The 21,724-nt window shown below is 44.8% G+C and overlaps 1 protein-coding gene across 4 annotated transcripts in view; it reads right to left on the bottom strand.

Moving 5' to 3' along the window:
• The window catches only part of Stard13 (StAR related lipid transfer domain containing 13), a 207,328-nt gene that overhangs the window by 153,611 nt on the left and 31,993 nt on the right, over positions 1-21,724 (bottom strand). For 2 of the 4 annotated variants that reach the window (XM_057764145.1, XM_057764147.1), the window contains exon 1: positions 9,337-9,608. The exons of the other annotated variants lie outside the window; for them this stretch is intronic. In XM_057764145.1, the coding sequence (XP_057620128.1) occupies positions 9,337-9,505 (169 nt within the window). In that variant the 5' untranslated portion in view covers positions 9,506-9,608. Of the gene's footprint in view, positions 1-9,336; positions 9,609-21,724 lie in introns of those variants that run through there. 4 annotated transcript variants of the gene reach the window in all.

Genomic DNA, 21,724 nt, shown 5'->3' with positions numbered 1-21,724 from the left:
GAGGATGGGGGTTCTCTTTCCCAGCACCCACAGGGTGGCTCACAACCATTTGTAGCTCCAGTCCCAGGGAGTCCAGCACAGTCTTCTGGCCTCCACTGGCACAGCATACACATAGTACAAATACACACATGCAGGCACCCCACCCATGCACATAAAGGAAAACAAAATAGAAAAGAACGACAGTTTTGTGTGGCCGGGTTTATTGGAAAAACCACTGCTATCTTCGCCATTTTTCCTTGGACCTCACAGAACTTGAGATACTGTAAATAACTTCATGATAGTAAAACTTTCTGTGATGAAAATACAGCTCTATGGCCGTCCAAGCTTCCCCTGGCATGTTATTCTGTGGATCAAATGTAGGTGAAGGGCAGCTGTTCACTAAATCAAAGGCTCTTTATCATCCCGATGCATGGTTTTTCAAGATTAACCTGGTAGGAAAAAGCTGGAATGCGCCTCAAAATACTGACACGAGTCAGGTCCGTGTGACCGGCCAGCCCCTCCGGACGCTGTTTCAAACTAGTATTCATCGGTCTGTGTGACAGGCAGAGCAACACAAATCATTCCCAGCTCAGTCAGCTCTGCCTCTGCGAGAATCTTTAAAATGTATTCCTCTACTTTATGAGAAATCGTCCGTCAGGATGGCCGATATTTTGGATTTATTCCCATCGATCTCCTTCATCTAACAGCAATAACAAATTCTGTAACTTTAAAATCATTTTTCATGCCCAAGTTCTTCCTTGAATTCCTTTAGATACTAAGTTGGGGGAGAGGGGGATTTATGTCTCTTCAAACACTGACGCATAAATCTTCATGGTGATGTGTCCTGCCCTAGATGGTCTCATTCTACAATGCTTGCTGTGGTCTGATATGACTTTATAAAGGAGCACGGAGGCCAGCTAGGAAGATACTTCATGCATTCCTCTGTAGAGTTCTGATGTTGTGAAGATCTGTTTAAGAAGGACCATGCGTCATGCAAATGTTCAAATGCCATGTCTTTACCAGCAGAGGAAAATATCCTAAGAACGTATCTGGAAGCTTCCTGGGAATTGACAAGTTGTTTATAAACTCAGTTCAACAGATTTTACTAATCAAAACTGCCTATGTTCTGCCCAGTTCATGTTCTTCTGCATACTGAGAATAACTTCTTTTCTCTTACACACAGGGCCTTGTGATCATGAAGGGCCCAGTACCAACCATTCATTGCCGCCAAAGGGATGTCTGGACCATGAAGTGAGGAAGTAAAAAATACATAGGGCCCTGGCTACAGGGGCTGGTCACCTAGAGCCAGTAAGAGAGGAGTTTGATGCTGCCCAAGGGCCACAGCTGTTTCCCTGTGACTGAGGATTCCACTTCCAAGCAATCCTGGACCTTCTTCAGTTAGCTATGGAAATGCCAGACGCCCTCTGAACTCATTCAAGACTTTTGTTAGACGGCCGGTTAGATCAATCCAAAACCAGAGAGCAGCCGTATCACTTCCAGTGCATTGGTACTTAGGTTTTAGACGTCTCTGCCACTGGTTACCTGCTGTGCCCTGTCAATTAATAACTGCTCAAACACGCTCTCCGTTTTCTGTTTGACCCACAAGCAGGGGATGTCTACTCAGAGTGGAATCCGCATTCCATTGTTTTGATAAAAAAAAAAAAAAAAAAAAAGATGGCTATCTGACCTCTACCAGAAAGAATTTTCTTTTCTTTCTTTTCTTTAGTTCATCTGTTTTGACTTTCTTTTCCCCCTGCTTCATTTGTTTGTTTTAAAGAGAGAAAATGAAGTCGGGTGGGTGGTGAAAGGTAGGGGAGAATCTAGGAGGAGTTTAGGGAAGGCAAGGAATTTGATCAAAATATAGTACATGAAAAAAATTAATAAACAAAAATTTAAAAGATGTCAAATCACCTATTTTTTAAAAAAAAAACAGAATATTTGCAATGTCACCCTTAAAAAAAAACCATAAAACCCTTCTAACTAGGTTCTGTAAGACCCATGCCAGGAATATGAAGAGAATTATTGGAGCAGACTGAAGGCCATGCACTACCCTTAACCTGCTTCCCAGCCAGTCCCCGACAGCCTTAGCTTTGAAAGACATCACTTTCTGGAATCTGGTGGAAAGTGGTTGCCTGACAAAGATTGGCAGTTTAAACAAAGTGTTCTCTGGAGCAGCCTTTCTCTGCCTTCGCTGTGTGGAAATTTTCAAGGAAGGAAGAAAGACGCGTCCCAAATTACTTAACTGCAGAAACAGCTCCTGCAGGAATGCCCGTCTAATGGGACTCTTGTCCCACAGCACAGACCTGGGAGCGCTGCTTCTGCACGGTCTTCTTGCTTGCTCTTCTTATATGAAGTCAGAAGACTGCGCTAACCCCTTCTCAGCCACTCACCCCTCTTCCGGACACTTTTATCGAGGTGTAACTTCTTGTGGTGGCCCTAATCCCACTGACAGGTAAAAGGGAGAAATGACGAGACTGGGGAGGTGGCCCAGTGCTTAAGAGTGCTTGTTACTTTTGCAGAGGACTTGGGCTCAGTTTCCAGCACCTACAAGGTGGCTCACACAGACCACAACTACAGTTCCAGCAAAACCTCTCCTGACCTCCACAGACGCCAGCTACTACACACGTGCAGGCAAAACACAGGCATACAATAAAACAAATAAATCCAAAATAAAAGTTTAAAGGAAATAAATGATAACGCTGAAGTCGCCACAGTGGTGGCTGGACACAGCCTCCACCACAGCTCCTTATGAGACTGGTTTAGGAAGTTACTCTCAGACAGTTTTTGGAGGATATTCTTCCAAACATCAAGTACCACAAGAAGGTATGTTGTGTGTTTCTACGCAATGGACCTGGCACAGTATCCCTTGATTGTGTTTTCTCCTCTGATCCTTTCTTACATACCGGAAAGCTCAAGTCCAATTTGTGGACCATTTTAAATAGCTATTTGGGGCCTTGTGTATTTTATACTTCTGTGTAATAATGTTTTTTGATTTTATCTTACAAATTAACTAGCCTTTTTTCTTTCTGTCAGAGTATTTTTTTTTCTTATGGTCCTATTGAGTTGTATATTTTTCCACAGGCTACCACAAACTAACATATGGTACCTTTCCCCACCCAGCTCATATTCCAACTGTCTCCAGGCAAATAGCAAATGATTTTTAACTAATCTTTATTTTATCCAAATATCTGGGGTGTGATTGATGGCTGCTCATCTTCTTTGCTGTATTCTCATAACTAAATGCAGAGACAGAATATATCCTGGTAAATGACATTTCTCTGCTAAGTCCCCACCTGCACATTCCCCCTTTATCAGAGAGATTTACTGAAGTTCACTTGCTGTTGGCTCTTTACTAGCTTGGTTCTTTTGGATCATCCACTGACAGGCACTAGGGCTTCCAATGTGGAGCCGGCGAGTTGGGAGGGTGATCACTGCTTCTATCTTGCCCATAATTAAGTTTCCCGGAAAAAGGAGGATTCTCAGTTTGTGAGAGCCAGTCACATTGATCATAGATTTTACTAGGAATTAAAGAGCAGTTGATGGGGGGAGGGGAGTGGAGGTGAGAAAATGAACCCCTTCTTTCTTAAAGTCCTGCCACACAATCCAGATTGCGAGCTGTTTGAACGCGAGCGGTGTTTACAGAATCAGAGCGAACAAGAGCAGCAACCCGAGGCTCTGGGCTCGTGGTCTTTAGGGTCATAAGCACATCTCTCTTTTCTTGATGTCTTTCTGCAGTCCACCTGCTGTTCTCCTTCCTACTTTTCTTCCTGTTAGGTAGTAAAAGCTTTAAATACTCTCTGAGGTTATTTGGCTGAAGTCATTAGCCCATTTCCCTGTAACTTTGGTTAGCTGGTACCCTCTCCACAGCAGACCCTCCAATAGCCCCTACTCAAGAGAAACAGGCTCTGATTTAGAAAATGTGACTTGTACCAATTGCCACACTCTCTTTTTCAGAAGCTTGAGCAATGTGGATGGTCACTGGTGACGGTGCCTTCCCAGTCGGCTCTCTGTGCTTCCTTTGTTCTTTTGCGTCACATTTGCCCTGTTACTCAGAGAGGATTGGGTAAGAAAGGACCAAATATTTCAGAGGAACAAATGATCATTTAATTTAGGCTGACATTATCCAGTTAGGGGGTGGAGGGCAGTGAGGGTCCTCACTCACCAGGGACGAGCAACGCTCACCACTTAGGTTGGGCAAATTCCCAAGATGCCATTTGACAGAGTAATGGGGGAGAAAAACTATGCCACTCATACCGCCTGAATTATTTGGGGACTGAAGCACGTACCACTTTAGCGAAGTTCAACTCCGTCGCTGTGTCTGTTTAAAGATCATCTTAGATTAAACTTCAAGGAAAAACGAAAGCCCAGCTTCCACTCCTTTCCCTAGCAGTGAGATTTTCTGAATTCTCTATTTCTTATCAAGCATAGAATCTTGCAGTGAGCACAAGGGCACACACAGGCATTCTCTACTCTCCACACTCCTGATACCAACTGGACAAAACAACAAGGTCACATCAAGGCCAGGACCCCTGGGGAAAAAGTTTCTCTATAATTATAGTAATTACAACATTTAAGTAGACCACAGACTGCACATCATTGTGGTCTTAGGACACAAATACCAAAAGCACATGGATCAGACGTAAGCAGATAGACACTGAGCAACACAATAAGGAAAGCTGGAGTAAGAATCATCCTTCTCTCAAAGGATACCTGAAAACAAGGAATTCTCCAATTTCAGACACGAAGAGAACTTTACAGAGAGCTTAATCCAAACCCATGTTATATGAAGGAAGTTTCAGAGGAGTTGTGACTCCCCTGAAATCACACGAGAATTTAGTAGCAAGGAAAAGACAAAAACCTGATTTCGTTTTACCGCTTTCTTCAGAAAACAGAAAAATTAAAAATTAGAAGCCGCTGGCTGATTACAGATGACAGAGATGCTGTGATTCTGCAGACCAGCAGAGGTGCTGCAGCTCCACAGACGGCAGAGACGCTGCAGCTCCACAGACGGCAGAGACACTGCAGCTCCACAGACGGCAGAGACGCTGCAGCTCCACAGACGGCAGAGACGCTGCAGCTCCACAGACGGCAGAGACGCTGCAGCTCCACAGACGGTAGAGTTGCTGCAGCTCCACAGACGGCAGAGTTGCTGCAGCTCCACAGACGGCAGAGACGCTGCAGCTCCACAGACGGTAGAGTTGCTGCAGCTCCACAGACGGCAGAGTTGCTGCAGCTCCACAGACGGCAGAGACGCTGCAGCTCCACAGACGGCAGAGACGCTGCAGCTCCACAGACGGCAGAGATGCTGCAGCTCCACAGACGGTAGAGATGCTGCGAGTCCACAGATGGCAGAGATGCTGCAACTCCTCAGACAGCAGAGGTGCTGCGACTCCACAGAAGGCAGAGGTTCTGCAGCTCCACAGACGGCAGAGATGCTGCTACTCCTCAGATGGTAGAGATGCTGCAACTTCAGAGACTGCAGAAATGCTGCGACTTCATAGATGAGAGAGACGTTGCGACTCCTTATGGTTTTTCTCATGTTGTATTTAAGTCCCTCAGTTTTCTATCCACGCAGTGAAATAATTACTGATATGACTACAGAGAATTCTAACACAAGACATAGCCTGTCCACATTACTCACTCAAAAGCAAAGGCCCAGTGATATCCTGGAAACTGCCATCATAAAGATGGATGGTGTTGAAACAGTGCCTGGATCCCTGCCTCTTTTTTCTTTCATCAGTAGATTGTACTGAAATATGGGCCATATCATGATGGTTTTTGAGAATTTCAAATAAAATGCATGATGATAGATTTCTTCAAAAAATAACCACATTTATGGACCTGCTTTGATTTAGCTTTTGCAAGGAGAGAGAGAGAGAGAGAGAAAGAGAGAGAGAGAGAGAGAGAGAGAGAGAGAGAGAGAGAGAGAACATGATGTTTTTTGATATCCTAAAATAACGACATTGGAAGGCCAGTTCTCCTACACGGCCAATTATGGTAACTGCATTTTTAAAGGGGAAATATGATACAGACATACAATGGGATACTGTGCAGCATTCAGAGGTAAACAAATCTTGTGAAAACACTGTAATTTAGATAAAAGCAAGACAGTGGTAGGCAGGGGCTGATGTGAGGGAGGAAATGAAGCAAGTATAATGGGCGCATTGAGAATTTCAGTTCCAGCAAGATGTAAGTGGAGACGGACAATAACTGGGGCTGCCAATACTATGATAACGACCATACAATACACTGACAAATGGCTGCTGTGGTGAGTTTAAGTTGTATTTATCTTACTATATTAAAATTGGAAAACAAATCCTGTCCTGTCTTACCATGGCCTAACTATACCCTCACACCCACATCCTCTGTTCTCTCTCCCCACGGTGCCTCCTGGAGAAGGAAGCGACGAACGAGGTTTGAGCGAGGACCATAGTCATCGCCTTTCTATTTCCGCTGCAACACTTTCCAGATTGATTCAGGCAAGAACGGCTTGCAAAGGGCAGGGAGGAGAGCAACAACTCCTGGTAGGTGCTCACTCTCTCTTTAGCACTCTGATTTAGACCTCTCTCTTCTTAGCTGGGATTAGCTACAGAGCCCTTGTATACTGCTAGAGAAAGAACATGTGCATGTTTTGGAGTATGCCCTGCCCTAAGACAAGCAAGCCTTGATTCATGTGGGTTTGGGTAACAATTCTGGTCTCAGGCATCATCAAAGGGTTCCATTATTTCTCTCCCTTGTTTTCCCTTCCCATGAGCGTATCTGCCGTTGAATCGTGTCCATGCCATTCAATGATTAGCTCACTAGAATGAGGTCATCGGAGAGCAACTTGCTCCTCTCTGTACTCCCCCCACCCACACCAGCCACAAGAAATCATGACTGTAGTACCACAAATGATATTAATAAGAGCAAAAGTTCCTTTGAAAGATCTAAGGCAAGATGCTGAAATTTTGCTACTGTAGCCGTCACTTTAAGACGCTGGTATACAAATATAATACTTATATTAATTTTATATGCACTCTACTTTAATGGAATGATTAAAGATTGTTGGTAACATACCAAGTTGTGTTACCTGTACTTCTGGGTGCTAACTATCCAAACAGACCCAAACTCATAGTACATTGCTCGCACAACAGAAATAAAACCTAACTGGAAGTCACACCGTGAGTAGGCAACTGGAAATCTGTAATGGATTCCTTGCTGTCTCTAGTTACGAGAACTTTGGTGTGTCCTAGAACCCAAAACCAAACCACAGGTCCAGCATTCTACCTAACATTCATACATTCAATATATATAAACCCAAAATATAGTGTAGTGTATTGAAGAGCATGAGCCTCGGATTTGTGTTCAAATGCCAGCTCCACCATATGCCTCTGAAGGTCATGTGCCTCTGTTTGCTCAGCTTCACAATGGACCTAAAAGGACACTGAACTATTAGTGCTTTTTGAGAGAAAAATAAGTTAGCATTCATAGTTCTCACATCCTGGTATGCTGCAAATGCTCCATTAATAGCCTGAGCCGTGAAGTCTATCAATATGGCAAATCTGATAAAAGTCACTTTGTATCTGCTCACTAAACAGTGTATGATGTTCACCCATCACGATTTCTGAATCAGTCAAGGGTGGGAATTCTGTCCTGTGTCCTAACTGTTGCTTTTAACCTTTAGGAATCCCGTCGCCTCAATCATTCTATTACCCCATATAAAACAAGGAGGCTCCTGGGACTTTTTTTAATTATTCAAAAATAAAGCACAGACAGGGATACAGTGCCCATATGTATGAATGACTCACTTTCAATGGTAATTCATGATCCCAGAAGAACATAAATCAATGGCCATATGACGATATATATGACGAACCATATGACGATACATATGAGGAGGATTGGAAAACCACGCAGTTTCTAATATGATAAGCTTCATATGCACATGGAGAGCTGAGCACAGCCTGCAGGTGACAGATTGCTTGCTAAATCCCAATGTCCAAAGGATGAGAGACCCAATACGGCCCCCACGGTAAGAAGTTGCTAAGTCGAACACGGAGTCGGTTCTTATTCTCAGCTGAATGTATTTTTAAATCAAGCCACAGGGAATACTTTTGTTTCTATTCAAGTGGGACTTGCACACAGAGTTCATGGAGTGACTTAATATCCTTCCTGCAATCAGAATGGTATGCGGCACCAGTATCCTTCACACATAGCCAGTTCCTGAACATTCACAAACAAATACCCATTCCCAAGGAAACAATCTCATTAGATGCCGCCCGCTGGAATATGTATTGTTCCTCTCGGAGACATGGCAGTGAGATCTTTTAAGATTACAGACCCTGGCTTCCCCTCGAAAATTCAACAGACTCTTAAACACACGGATCTAAGTGGGAACTCCATTTTCCTAACAGCCCTTGACATTCCTGGTAGAGCCAAGGGAATGATTTAGTTAGGTCTGTAGTCAGCAGGAAGGTGACTAGCTACTGACTGTGGATCTGGATAGGTCTGTCTTTTTAAATGGTCACTAGTCAGGGGCTTCCTTGACACTCTTTAGATCTGTCCCATACAGAGCATGCTTTAAGCTTTAAGCCTTTAAACGAAACAAACCATGACTTTTTATTAATGTTCAGGGTACAAGGATTTTATTTTTTTCCTTTGAGAATGAAAACGGATCACCTAGCAGCCCGTAATAACGTAATCAACACTACCCCCTTGCCTTAGGAAGCCACTGCTACTAAGTGTGTGTAGTCAGAGGCTCCATTTGAAGGTGAAGAGTCACATTTATCCTTTAGCAAGAAGACAGTATCAACAAATCAGCGGTGACTATCCACACAAATACACAGACAGGAAAAGAATGTAATTCAAGCTGTCAGCCCAGTGGCCTTCAGCATAGACTCTCACTGTTCCTCTTCAATGAAGATGCCCTATAAACGCCAGGCAGGCTGGAGATTAGTCCCTAGCTCTCTGTTCTTTCCCCAGTCAAATAAACAAGTGTTCGCTTTTAAAATGTGACGGGAGTATGAGTTTACCTGCAGAAAATCTACCCAACACACACACACACACACACACACACACACACACACGCACGCACGCACGCACGCACGCACTCTGAGTAAACCTTTCTCATTCGTTCCGTTGACACACGGAGGATTTGGAATTCGTGATTCACGTCCTACTGGGAAATATTCTTGTGAGTTATGCGGCGCTCAGTGCTGTCACAGACTGCTTAACACTGGAGTCTAAAGTTATCTGGAAGAGTTCCACGCAGCGTGGCATAGGAATCTGTGCGGTGTACAGTGCGAACGGTAACTTTCTAAGTAGTACAAGACAGAGCCAACAGAAATGAGCGGCACCCTGGCAGTGCCGGCAACTCACCTTGCTGAATTTTAGTCACTAGGTGATGGCGTGCTAGGATCCGGCTCATCCTGTAGGGAGAGCGTCTGGCAGTCTGATCAAATCGCAAGTACATCTCCTGGCTCTCAGGTGTCATGGGATTTAGATAGTAGCAGCCTGCAGCCGGGGTCCTGGGCACCTGGCTGAACATCTCGGGAGAGTTCCCACTGCCACCTCAGCTGCCCGTGGCTGTTCGCAGCTGTCTCCAGCCTCGGTCAAAGGCACCGAGCCCCAGGAGAGAGCCACAGACCCAGCGATTTTTAAAAAGAAAAAGGAGTGCCAAAAGCCACAAGTCAGAATTCCAACCCTCCGGGTCCCTCATGTGACCCCAGGAGCCAATCAAAGCACGAGGAGAGGGGACTGGGTGTGTTCCGTCAGCGCGGAGCCGGGAAGGAGAGGCAGTTCCAGCAGATCCTTCACGCAGTGCTTAAAGCAAATATCGGATTGGAAGTGTCAGGGGCTGACAAAGACCCCAAACCCCAGAGCTGAGAAAGGAGAGAGGCACAGAGAATTCAGAAGGGGACGAACAAGTCCTGGCACAGGAACCCGTTCAGGTTATGAAAGTTAGAGAGAGCGTTTTGGCTTTCCTAAAGTCAGCGGCAACTAGAATTTTTTTTAAAGGGGTGGGGAGCTTCGTTACACGTCTTAAATAAAGAGTACGGGTCAAATAAGTATGGGTCACTGGGTATAAAATTTCAGCCTTCATTACAACGGAATTAATTAAATAAAACGTTTCTAAAGAAAAACAAACAAACTTTTTAATTCTTTGTTGACACCAGAGGTAAATAAAGAAGCCCCGAACAACCATGCAATGGAGCATCAAGGCTCTTATAGACAAGATCTGCAGAGTTATATTCTCAGCACCAAGCCGTGCCCCTTTAATTTGTCTGCGTCCCCAGCTTTTAATCACTACGAAACAAATACAAAGTCCAGGTCCCATTGAAGCCGCTGCCAAGAACCACTACACGGGACGCAGGTACACTGGCAGACTGTGGACAACCTGCAGAACCACAGGGAACACTTGTAAAGGCATATAGGAAATATCTGGTCACGTGTAGAGGGGTCTCGATTTCAAAAAGAAAAAGAGAAAGACAAACCCAATGCTAGTCGAACAATATTACATGACTGGGGTGAGGGTAGCAAGCCAGACCCAGGCTGAGATATTAGGAAGGCTTAAAAAAACATCCCCAAACAACAACAGAAATCGAGTCTGGGAATTCTGACATGGGACCTGGGGAGAGCTCTCTCTGCAGGAGAGTCTGTACCCACAGGCGTGCAGGCTGGAAACTGGGGAGCAGGGATACAGAAAACTGCTGCTCAGTTTGACCATATCTGAGGAACCACACAAGGCAAACCAGAATCTCTTCTCATTTTCTCTTTAGAAGTGTATGATGTCAAAAGGAAAAAAGAGAAGGAAAAGGAAAAAAGGAAAAAGGAAAAAGAAGATAAGAGAAAAGGAAAGAAAAGAAAAAAAAACCCACAGAAAACTTATTGCATTCTAAGCCTGGAGCTGAGAAATAAAGTTCTTTGAGTTGCAAAGCTCATGTCCAGGTTGTTTTCACTTTTGGCTGACTCAGAATGAAAAGCAGCCTACCTACCAACTAGAAACTTTCAATTAAAAATGTAACAGGAAGCTGGAGAGATGGTTCAGTGTTTAAGAGCACTGGCTGCTCTCCCGCAGACCTAGGTTGGATCCCTGGCACCCACATGGCAGATCTCCACTATCTACAAGCCCAGTTCCAGGGATCCCATGCCCTCTTTCCGTGTCTTTAGGTACTGCACTTGTGAGCTGCACATACATGCACTCAGGCACACAGGCGTACATATAAAATAATTAAGTCTTTAAATGTATAACAAGACTTCAGTTAAGACCTTGCTTTTTGTTATTATTGCTCCAAGCTGCTCATCAGCATGTAGTGTCTTTCCTTGTGGAAATTTTTGCTGGTCTAATTTTATAAGACACTGTCATGACAATAGTGAATGAGCCTCGTGTGATGACTATGCAAAAAAGAGGCAAGATAGTTTTCAGGTAGAAAAGGAGGAAATCATGTAGAAAAGGATCAGACCATGGGCTCTGTATTTTTATTGGGGTCTAAGATTCTTGTCCTCCCGTATCCTTTGTAAGATAAGAGATATGTAAGTAAAGCTTGGCATATCGGTAGCCTGGGTCTGAACTGTAGAAAGGTTGAACTCTAACACAGTATCAGATGGCATTAGCTAGGCTCGCAGCATCAGCACCAACTGCTATGGGACTGAGACACTACTGTCAACTACTTTGGGGATGTGCTTTTGTCTTGACAGCCCCACACCAAGGGCATGAAGCCAGATAGGTGACATTATCACATATTCACTGGGGTGAGAGAGGGTGGAGAAGAGAGAAGGAAGGGTTTGGTGTTTAGGAACACTGTATGCGGGCCAAGAAGATAAGTAAAGGCAGGAAATGGGGTGTAGCCATTTTATTATAGTCACGATAACCTTAGAGGTGGGACATCCCGAGTACCTAGATTATTGTTCATTGCTTTCTTGGGTACATTTTTTAAGTGTATGGAATGATTCTTCCTCAGAAGCATGCCAATAACTGAACAAACGATTGTGGCCTGTTGTTCTGTCTCCTTGCTTGTATGATGAGGAGTGTGCTTCGAAAGAGACGAGATTACCTTACTCTGAAAACACCAAGATTGTAACTATGTATGATTTGGCATATACGGACACTGACATGAAAGCAGCATTGCATAGATGGGTAATAGAGAACAAAAACTGAATTTGAAGGGGGATGTTGGAGTCTTGATCGAAAGAAATGCAACTTAGAACAAAGCCATATGCCACAAAAGCCAGTCTTGTTTTTGGCAAGAGCATCCAAGGAGAAGAGTCCCATTCTCTTCTATGCCACACGCAACAACCCTAATTCTTATATTAGAGCCCAGGTTGCGTCTGTTAATCGAGCCAACTGCGCACAATGTTTTTGTCATTTTATATTTCTAAAGCCGTTTATTTAAAGCAGACGGGTGATATCATTGAGAACCTGTTTTGTGGTAACTTATTGGCATTGCTATGAAACCTTTGCTCATGAATTACTTTTATCCTGCACTCCTAGTGGGGAAAAGCACAACAGCGGTGGGCGGTTCTGTTCTCTTTAAAGTTACTGCTGACTTCTCTGGACGTGTCCACCCTGCATATCATGGAGACAACTGCCACTCCACTCTGGTGAGCAAGTAAGTGGAGAACTAAGTGCTGAGGGAGGGAAGAAGAAAGAGAAAGAAAGCAAAAGATCCAAATACAAGAGCATCTTTCATGGCTTATCCTTTCTTTCATCCAAATTTTTTTAAAAAATGGGGAGAAGTCTGTGGTATTGGAGCCTAGTTTTCACTCGGCTTTTCCTCTCTGTTGATCAAGAACAATCTTTGCTCGCTGTTTCAGGCACAGAACTAGCAGACGTACATTAAACAAAGGGCAGAAAAAAAGAAGCAAAGACAACAGAGCTGACTAACCATGTTGGGCATCCACTGCATGCCAGGTTTCTGCCACGTATAGTTCCTGTTTCTAACCAATCTCCTCAACTGCTCGTGAGGTACCACATTTTAGAGAAAAGGAGATAGAGACCCATGGAGGTGAAATAATGGCACAGGTCACAAGCAAAGGCAAGCAGAGCCACTGTGTGTCTCCAAGCCAATGACATTGTTATTATCTTTCTCTGATCACTCACTTGGAACAGGAAAGACGAAGTCCCACACTGTAAAAGATCCTGGAGAAATCACTAGGTGATAGAATTTTGGAAAAGTTTATTGAAAATCATCATAGACCTCCTTACTGGTATGAGATCCTGGGATGTGCAAATGGAGATACAAGCACGGGATGGGTCAAATCCCACTGAGACAGATCTGTGCAGCCTAAAAAGCCAAGTCAGAGTCCAGAACACTTGACCGATGATGGACACAGGACCTCTTAGGAGTGATGGCTGAGAACCAGACTCAGCTCTAAGGGGAGCGGTGACTGTGCCCACACGACCTGGTCCATCTGCGATGAAGCTGCTATGTAGCTATCTCCACTGATTGAAACATTTCCTTACAGAGCGAATGAGGAGACTCATAGATCTGGAAGTAAACTACATTTTCAAGGCTCGGGAAATGTGGAAGGTTCCAGATTCGCAAAGTCCAATGAAGTTATCTCAGCAGCAGCAGTCACTGGGGGAGCACACCATCGCACTGGGATGAGCAGAGAATCCTGCAGACTGCGCAGGGAGCTCCAAGGGTGCAGTACTGTGAGTCACCCAAGCTGGGCCAGGCGTGCAGCTGTATGCTCCTTGAGGTAACCTCTTTCCCACGGACCCGTGAGGAATTCAGTAAACTCACTGGCTTACCAAACTATTCTGGGGTGGAATGATTTCTTTTGGTGTGCCACCATGTCATTGTCCTCTGCTTTTTGCTTATTTCAAGGCCAATGGCAATTGTTGGGACTGTGCTGTGGTAGCCATTCTCAAGGTAAATACTCCAGGTACAGTCAAAGGTTTGAACTCTGACCAAAAAAAAAACAAAAAACAACTTGGGATGTTCAAAATGCCTGAATCTTTTGATGGATGACCCCAGATTGGCCCCCATGGAATCCTGCTCATATAGCAGAGAGGCAGGCGTGCTTTGACAGAAGCCAGGAAGCGCTTTCATCCATCTGTTGCTCCTTCTATTCCTTCACACACATTCCAGCCTCCTCAGCAGGCCTCTGTGTGGAGGGAGCCAAGGTACTGCCGCTGCCAAGCAGGGGAATGCTTGAGATACAAGTAGCAGGCAGAAGAGATGCAGAACTGATTTTAAAAGCTGCTTTTGAAATCATATGAACCCATAGGTGCAGGTGGATGTTAGAGCGTTCCCGTGGGGTGGACGCTATTCATGATGCGTGGGCCTAGCTCTGTGCCAATGGCCTTCCCAGTCTACAAGCTTCACAGGCTTAATGCTAAGTGCCTGCAAGCCCGTGGTGCCAACACTTGCTGCTATGAGCACAGCTCATATTGGATCCTCAGCTTCAGACCATGGTTCCCATTTAGAGATCAGATGCTGCTACAGTCTTAGTACTGAGCATGGCTAGAGGTTAATTCACCCTGAATGGGCCTTGTAGAGGCCCTAGGAACCATCCGTTCTAGTTCAGATGGCCAGTGAGCTGGTCTGTCTTGACCTGGTGCCATGAGCCGTATCCAACCAAACCAAAGCTGACTCTGCTCACTTTTTTTCACAGGTCAGAGGTCCCCTCCCCTTCTACCCATGAGGCTCATCGGTTAAAACCTACTGCCATCTGGGGCTGGAGAGTCAGTTCAGCAGTTGACAGCACTGGCTGCTCTTCCTGAGGACTGAGTTTGGTTCCCAGCACTGGCATGGCAACTCACAATCATCGTAACTCAAATTCCAGGGACTCTGACCCCCTCTTCTGACTTCCACAGGCACTGCACACATATGGTGCACATACATGCATGCAGGCAGAACACTCATACACATAAAATAATTTTTAAAAGCACTCTACTGCCTTCAGAACATCACTATGACTATACCCTAGGTTATTACCAGTCAGACCTGCAGATAGTCATGTGGCGCGTTAATTACACGAGGCTCCTACTTGCTCTGTCAAACCCATCTGTGCACGGCATCTGTTGTGAGCAGTTTGTAGGCCTGGGATTCAGGAGGGACATTAAACGCCTTCTAACCATCCAGCTGATTAGCACCATCGCAGCTTTCCTGTGAGATCAATCTATCCTTTCCCTTCCCATACAGACCATAGTTTTTCACAGAGAATCCTGAGCTATTTTCCTGTACAGTTTCTAGGCAGCAACCTTAATTCTGCCATGGGGAGTGCGGCAGGACCAATCTATTTCTTCTCACAAAGGACTGTCCTTCAGGTGCTACCAGACTCGTTATATGTCATTCTTGGGACCCTTCTGTAGGCTAGACATTCCTTTTCCTCTCTCCTCATGATATAACTGTTCCTCAGGGTGTTTGCTTTTGTTTGTGTTTACTTCAGTCTGCTGCTATCCCTTTAAAAATGTGGCACTTCCCCTAAGCTCAGAAGCCCAGACACAGCCAAGCATCGCAGTATTACGGCAAGCATCGCAGTATTACGGCAGCGTGCACACCGAACAGCATCAGTCTTGCCCTTCTGTACTCTAGTGTGACATTATGGGAGATTTTGTTTGTAGTAACTTCCTTTTGCTTATTTGTGAGCTCAGCTCGTGCATCAGTGCGGTTGGTGTGAGACCGAGGGCACGGTCCTTGCATGTGAGTGACTTGTGAGGGATGGAAAAGAAATCACCATCACGCCACTTTTGCAGTGCTGTGTAGGAGGCTCTGTCTGTTGGCCCAGACCATTTTGTGGCTGACAGAAAACTGTGTGGTGTTTATGTGTCCTAATATCTGGACGCAACAGCTTTGAACTCAAGGATAAGACTTTAAAGTTTCTGGAATCCTTGAGATGGCTTCCACTCGTGCTTCTTGTCTCTGGTGGTCTACTTTTACATAACTTGTTCTGGCGATAAACAAAAACTTCTATCATTCAAAAAGCAAAGAGCAGTGTGCATTTGATGGAAAGCTAGGAGAGAAGAAACAAAACAAGATAGAGAACGTCTTTTTGGAATTCCAAGCCTCACAACCCTGTGTGCTTGGTAGGTGGTAATGCGAGACTCTGTGGAGGGTCCTTAGCCTTAGGGAAAGCAGGTTATGTCTGGCCTTTGAAAAAAAAAAAAACTATACCTATTTTATGTATGTAGTATGGTGGTTTGATCTATGTTCATCAATACCCATGGTTGCTGGGGGTGAGGACATTTAAAATCCGCTTTCTGATTTAATTTTAAGTAAACATTCACTATAGTCATCTCTGCACACTGATTGATCTCCAAATTTTATCCAGCCTGTGATGGAGAAGTCTCACTCTGACCAATGTCTCCTATTCCGCCCATCCCCCTTCCTCAGTCCCTGGCAAGCTCTGTTCTACTCTCTGCTTCTATGAGCTCACTTTTCGATTGTACACGCAGGTGAGATCACGCAGCATTTATCTTTGTACATCTGGCTTGCTCTGCTTAGAGTAGTGTCACCAGGTTTGCCCACTGAGGAGTTCTGTAAGGCCTGGGGTGTGGTGAGGGGAGAGGATGTTTACGTCTTAGAGAATATAGGTGCATAAATATGCGGAGCTTCTCCTGAGATTTCTTATCTCAGCAGAACTCGGTGACTATCAGAGTTGACAGTGGCCTCTGAACAACCTCCCAGAGCGCCACCATAATCATATTGAGTCTCATGGCACAGACCTGTTTAAACAGCCCAAGTACTGCACGGATCGCCAGGCGTGGCTGTCTTCTCCTTAGCCTGCCCCGCCAGCATGACTCATCACTAATCAATCACGAAAGAATGCTTCTGAGCACCAAAAATGTGTTTGCTGCAAAGGACAGAACATTTCGGAGAGATTCCTGCGATCTGTAATAAATATAAAATACCTTCCTTCATTTCCAGGCTTTGGGGGTCTCAGGGGCTAGCCTAGATCTTGGCTTGTTCTCAGCGTGGGTTACATGAAGAGACCTAGTTTTGGTGTTTCATTAATTAATCAACAATTTTGCAAGTAAAACATAAAGGAGGCAAGGTAGTGTGGAATGCACAAAGGTTACAATTTTTTAGAATTAGAAATGTATAGTATAAAAGAATAAAGAAAATTTGCTAGAGGGTAATTATGGCTATGGATGATGCTTCTTGAATTTCCACTTTTCAAACATTCTAACTAATTCCATCCCCTTATGATGAAAAGATGGAGCTGAACCTGTAGTTCACACTAGAGGATGCAGAGGAGAAGCCTTAGCCTTAGGGAAATTCCAGCACTCTCAGTGATGGAAGGCAGAGAGAAAAAGATACCCATCGGTGGCACAAAGATTGCAGACACTGTCCTTCAAGGCTTGGGCCCCTGAGTTCCCGACACAGTAAAGTAAAATTCTAGTGCTCAAACACTTAGGGAAGGGAAGACAGAGTCTCTTCATTTCTCTTTGCGAACACTTTGCCATGTACATACATTCCTACATGACCGCCTCCACCCCCTGGGGGACTGGGTGCCCTACCCAGGGGACAGACAACACCGTGTCTAGTTGCCTGCACACTCATCTCCCCTGACAGCGGGAGCTTTGCTTTCTCGGGCCCCACTTTAACCACGCTACTTTCGCTCATACGGCTCTGCTGTTGTAAAGACCTGAGCGTTGCCACTCCACTGCTGTTTAAGCTGTGATCTCTCTGGTGCCTACAAATGTTTTGCACGCCCAAAAGCCTAGCAGAGATGTCTACACAAACACAGACACATGCAGATACATGCATGTGAATGCACACACACACTCCTGCATGCACACGAGAATGCTCATGCACATACACAAGCTGGTCATGCAAGCACATTCATTGACAAATGAATGGGTGCAATAAGTGAAGACAAATGAACGGATCAAAACCTAACCCAAAAGATGAAAATTAATCTCGTGTGACTTCGATGTCCAGTATGCATGCATAAAAGGCTAGGTATGGGGACAGTTCCCTGTAATCCTAGCTGTGGGGATGCGGGACATGTAGATGCCCGGAGCTCAGTGGCTGGTACACTAGCTTACTTTCTCAAGCTCTAGGCTACTGAGAGCTCCTCTTTGGACACCACCTATGAGGAATGACATACGAAGATGTCGCCTGGATTTCACATGCTTGTACTCATGTGTTCATGTGCATGCACACACAAGCACCACATAAATATGGACACACACATACAAAATGATCATAAAAAATGAAGCTTAAAAATAAACAGCCATAATTTCCCAATGCAAGTTCTCGAAGGCACCTCAAGGTCTTCTCGCTGTCAGAAGAGGCTTGGGGAATTTTTTGTAGCCAGTGATTCCCACTGGTATTATTCTGTAACTTCCACCTTGAAGGTTTTTTTTTTTTTCTTGAAAAACATGGACTGGCCGGGCGATGGTGGCGCACGCCTTTAATCCCAGCACTCGGGAGGCAGAGGTAGGCGGATCTCTGTGAGTTCGAGACCAGCCTGGTCTACTGAGCTAGTTCCAGGACAGGCTCCAAAGCCACAGAGAAACCCTATCTCGAAAAACCAAAAAAAAAAAAAAAAAAACATGGACTGGTGTATTTATTTCAAAATGGTTCTCAGGGCTATAGCTCTTCCTTCCTAGTCATTTGAGCCTATGGAGAGCAGTCTCAGGAAGATTTCTCATCAGCAAGCAGAGCAGAAGTTAGTAAGGCTGACACGCAGAGAGGCAATGCTAAGGTCAAGGAAAGGCACTGCTCTGCCCTGGCAGTGCGCACGCTCAGAGAAGAGAGGGGGCAAATGCATGGCTATCTGGAGGAGAGAGAAGAAAACCAAGGCGCCATCAGCAAAGCCTGGCCGCGAGCACTGTCTGTGCACCAGCGCTGGACTGAGAGGCTCTGCGAGCTGAGAACTAACTGTGACATTTATTACATATACCCAGTGCAGACTCGGCTCCATCACCTTTGGGGCTAGGATGCTGAAGTTTTGGCAGTTTTATATTCTTTGAAGACTTATGTGACAGGCAGCATTTCAAACAGTTAACATGAGTATCTCACCTAATTCCAAAAGGATCCTAAGAGCTAGCGACGACTATTTTTTTTTTATTTTTTATTTTTTTTGGTTTTTCGAGACAGGGTTTCTCTGTGGCTTTGGAGCCTGTCCTGGAACTAGCTCTGTAGACCAGGCTGGTCTCGAACTCACAGAGATCCGCCTGCCTCTGCCTCCAGAGTGCTGGGATTAAAGGCGTGTGCCACCATCGCCCGGCTAGCGACTATTTTTTATCTTTGCATGTAGTGAGGAAACTACACCCTCGTCTCCTGCTCTGGCTGTTCCCATTCACAACTGTACAATTTATCTCCTTAACTAAAGCCTCGGTATTTGCATATTCCAACTAAGTATGGAAAGAGTCTCCAATTCATAAAAAGAATGAAGTCTAAAGTCTTCTCTCTAGATGGGCAGTGGTGGCACACGCCTTTAATCCCAGCACTCAGGAGGCAGAGATAGGCAGATCTCTGAGTTTGAGGTCATTCTGGTCTACAAACAGAGTTCCAGGACACCCAGGACTGTTACACTGAGAAATCCTGTCTCGAAAAACAAACAAAAACAAAGGAACAAAAACAGTTCTCTGTCCGGGATTGAAGTCATGAACCATTTTTAAAGGGACTTTTGTTTTGTGGATTTTTATAACAGCAAGATCTAAAAATTGTCCCCATGGATACCAAGAGATGCCTTTACTTAAGACCAGACTTAAGGAGATGAAGAACATAGATCAGCCCTCACCTGGGGATACCAACAAGTGACACAGCTGCAATGCTGTGTAGTAAAAATTATGTTGTATTAACACAGAAGTGCATGGACCAGCCTGGTTAGCCTCCCTGTAAGGGGATACACAGAGGGGACTCAGAGAAGGTCTTACATGCCGTTAGTTTATAGGCCGTGTTGATCTTCCCATCAGCACTTTGGAGGCAGACCCAGTATCTAACAAAGTTGGAATTCTGTACTAAGGGGTCAAATTTGATGTTACTCCTTCTGTGCGCACAGGGCATCGCTTCTTCATTTAGAAAGCACAGAAGGGCAGGAATCTTTTCAGTCTCAAACCTACCACATATTATGCATTTGTCAACAAATACTTTAAACAGTTACCGGTAAGGAACAATTGTGGCGTTTCCTTGCTAGTCTGCTTTTATCAAAGGGCTGCCTACTTAGAAAAGCTTCTGGGCAGAATTCCATTGTTTCATTCTACCGCTGGATTTCCTGGACCGCCACACAAAGGGGCTATATTTGGGGAAACAACAGTACTGCAGCACACGGAGCTTTAGTAGCATTTGCTCCAGAACACTCGACAAGAACACCTCATTGGTTGTCACTGGAGGAGAACAACTAGACTGTGGCCACCTCCACGGATATAATAATCATCACTGGCTCTAGAATCAATCCATTTCCTGATTAATAATTTATAACTTCACTTGTTACTTCTTCTGACAGAAATGCTCCTGTATAGGTAAATGACATAGACAGTTCATTGTTAAGGTGTGCTGCAGCCAACAGCATGGAAAATTTGTAATCTATATTTTAAGTATTGAACAGCACCTTCAACATGCATATCTGCATTTTAAAAGTGTATGAATCTGAAAAATGACTTTTTGTCTTCTATTTCCCAGTCAAATGTCTTTTAAAACATAACTCGTCTCATGAAGAACACCAGTGTTGTCTGAGGGAACGGCTCAGTTGATTAACCACCTGCTATGTAAGTATGAGGACCTAAGGATGATGGGGATTCCCATCATCCACATAAAAACCTGGGAGTTCCAGCACACTCCTGCAACCCTGGCTCCATGGAGTGGAAACAGGAAGATTCCTGGAGCTTGTGGACCAGCCGGTCCAGGTAATGAGAGAGCTCCAGCTTCAGTGAGAGACCTTGGCTTGGAAAATAACATAGAGAGCAATAGAAGAAAAGACCAGATGTTGACTTCTGGCTTCTACAGGAACACACATGCATAATACACACTGACACACATGTACACACACATGCACACACACCCGCACACAGGCATGCACGCACCCACAATGTTTCCTGTAAGAGAGTTGGGAATGAAGAAGTAGATGTTCTCAAGCCCTACCTAGCCTGTGCCCACATAATTTCCTTCATAAAGAATCTAATTTCTAGAAATTAACAAGATACATAAATGATCTCCTACTGATTCATTATTTTAAGACTTCACAGTTGGTCTACTTCTCTAAAAGGAGGGGGAAGGAGGGGGAAAGAGAGGCCATTTGCTTCCTGGGTGCTGGACTTTTGATTATAATGCTACTTAGTGAAGTTCTTTCCAACTAATTCCTGCTCTCTGTGGTCCTAGGGACCAAACCCAGACCCTTTGTGTACAAGGCAAACGCTGTGCCCTGAGCCCTGCAACAGTTTTTTTCAAATGAAGGTCAGGGAGGCAGCGAGCAGCGACTCCTCATTCAGTTCTTGGGAGACTATGTTGCCAGCTCTCTCCTATGTGTGTAGATGGTTTTAATTTTTCCTTAGCTAAACAAAAATGCTGGTGGCTCTTCCAGGCATAGATTAGTTAAGGCAAGAGCTTTATTAAGAAAGTGACTACCTACAAGGAAACAGAACTTTCTGGGCCCAGCAGGGGTGCTTGCAGTGTGAACTCAGCATTTGCCAAGCATGTACAACACCTGTGCGAACTCAAGGCAGGCAAAACCCCGGCGTGGCCAGTGGAGGTGGGCACAAAGTCCCATGCCTACCTACTGATGAGAGTCATTCTTAAAGATGAGGCCCTTGGTAGGTTGGCCCTACTCCAGAAGGTCACACTCCAAGAGTATATGGGCAGTTAAAAAC

The sequence above is a fragment of the Chionomys nivalis genome, chromosome 3, assembly GCF_950005125.1.
Source record: "Chionomys nivalis chromosome 3, mChiNiv1.1, whole genome shotgun sequence".
In the NCBI taxonomy this organism is placed as follows: Eukaryota; Metazoa; Chordata; class Mammalia; order Rodentia; family Cricetidae; genus Chionomys; species Chionomys nivalis.
The sequence above is the reverse complement of the archived record's forward strand: the minus strand, read 5'-3'. Positions and strand labels throughout refer to the sequence as shown.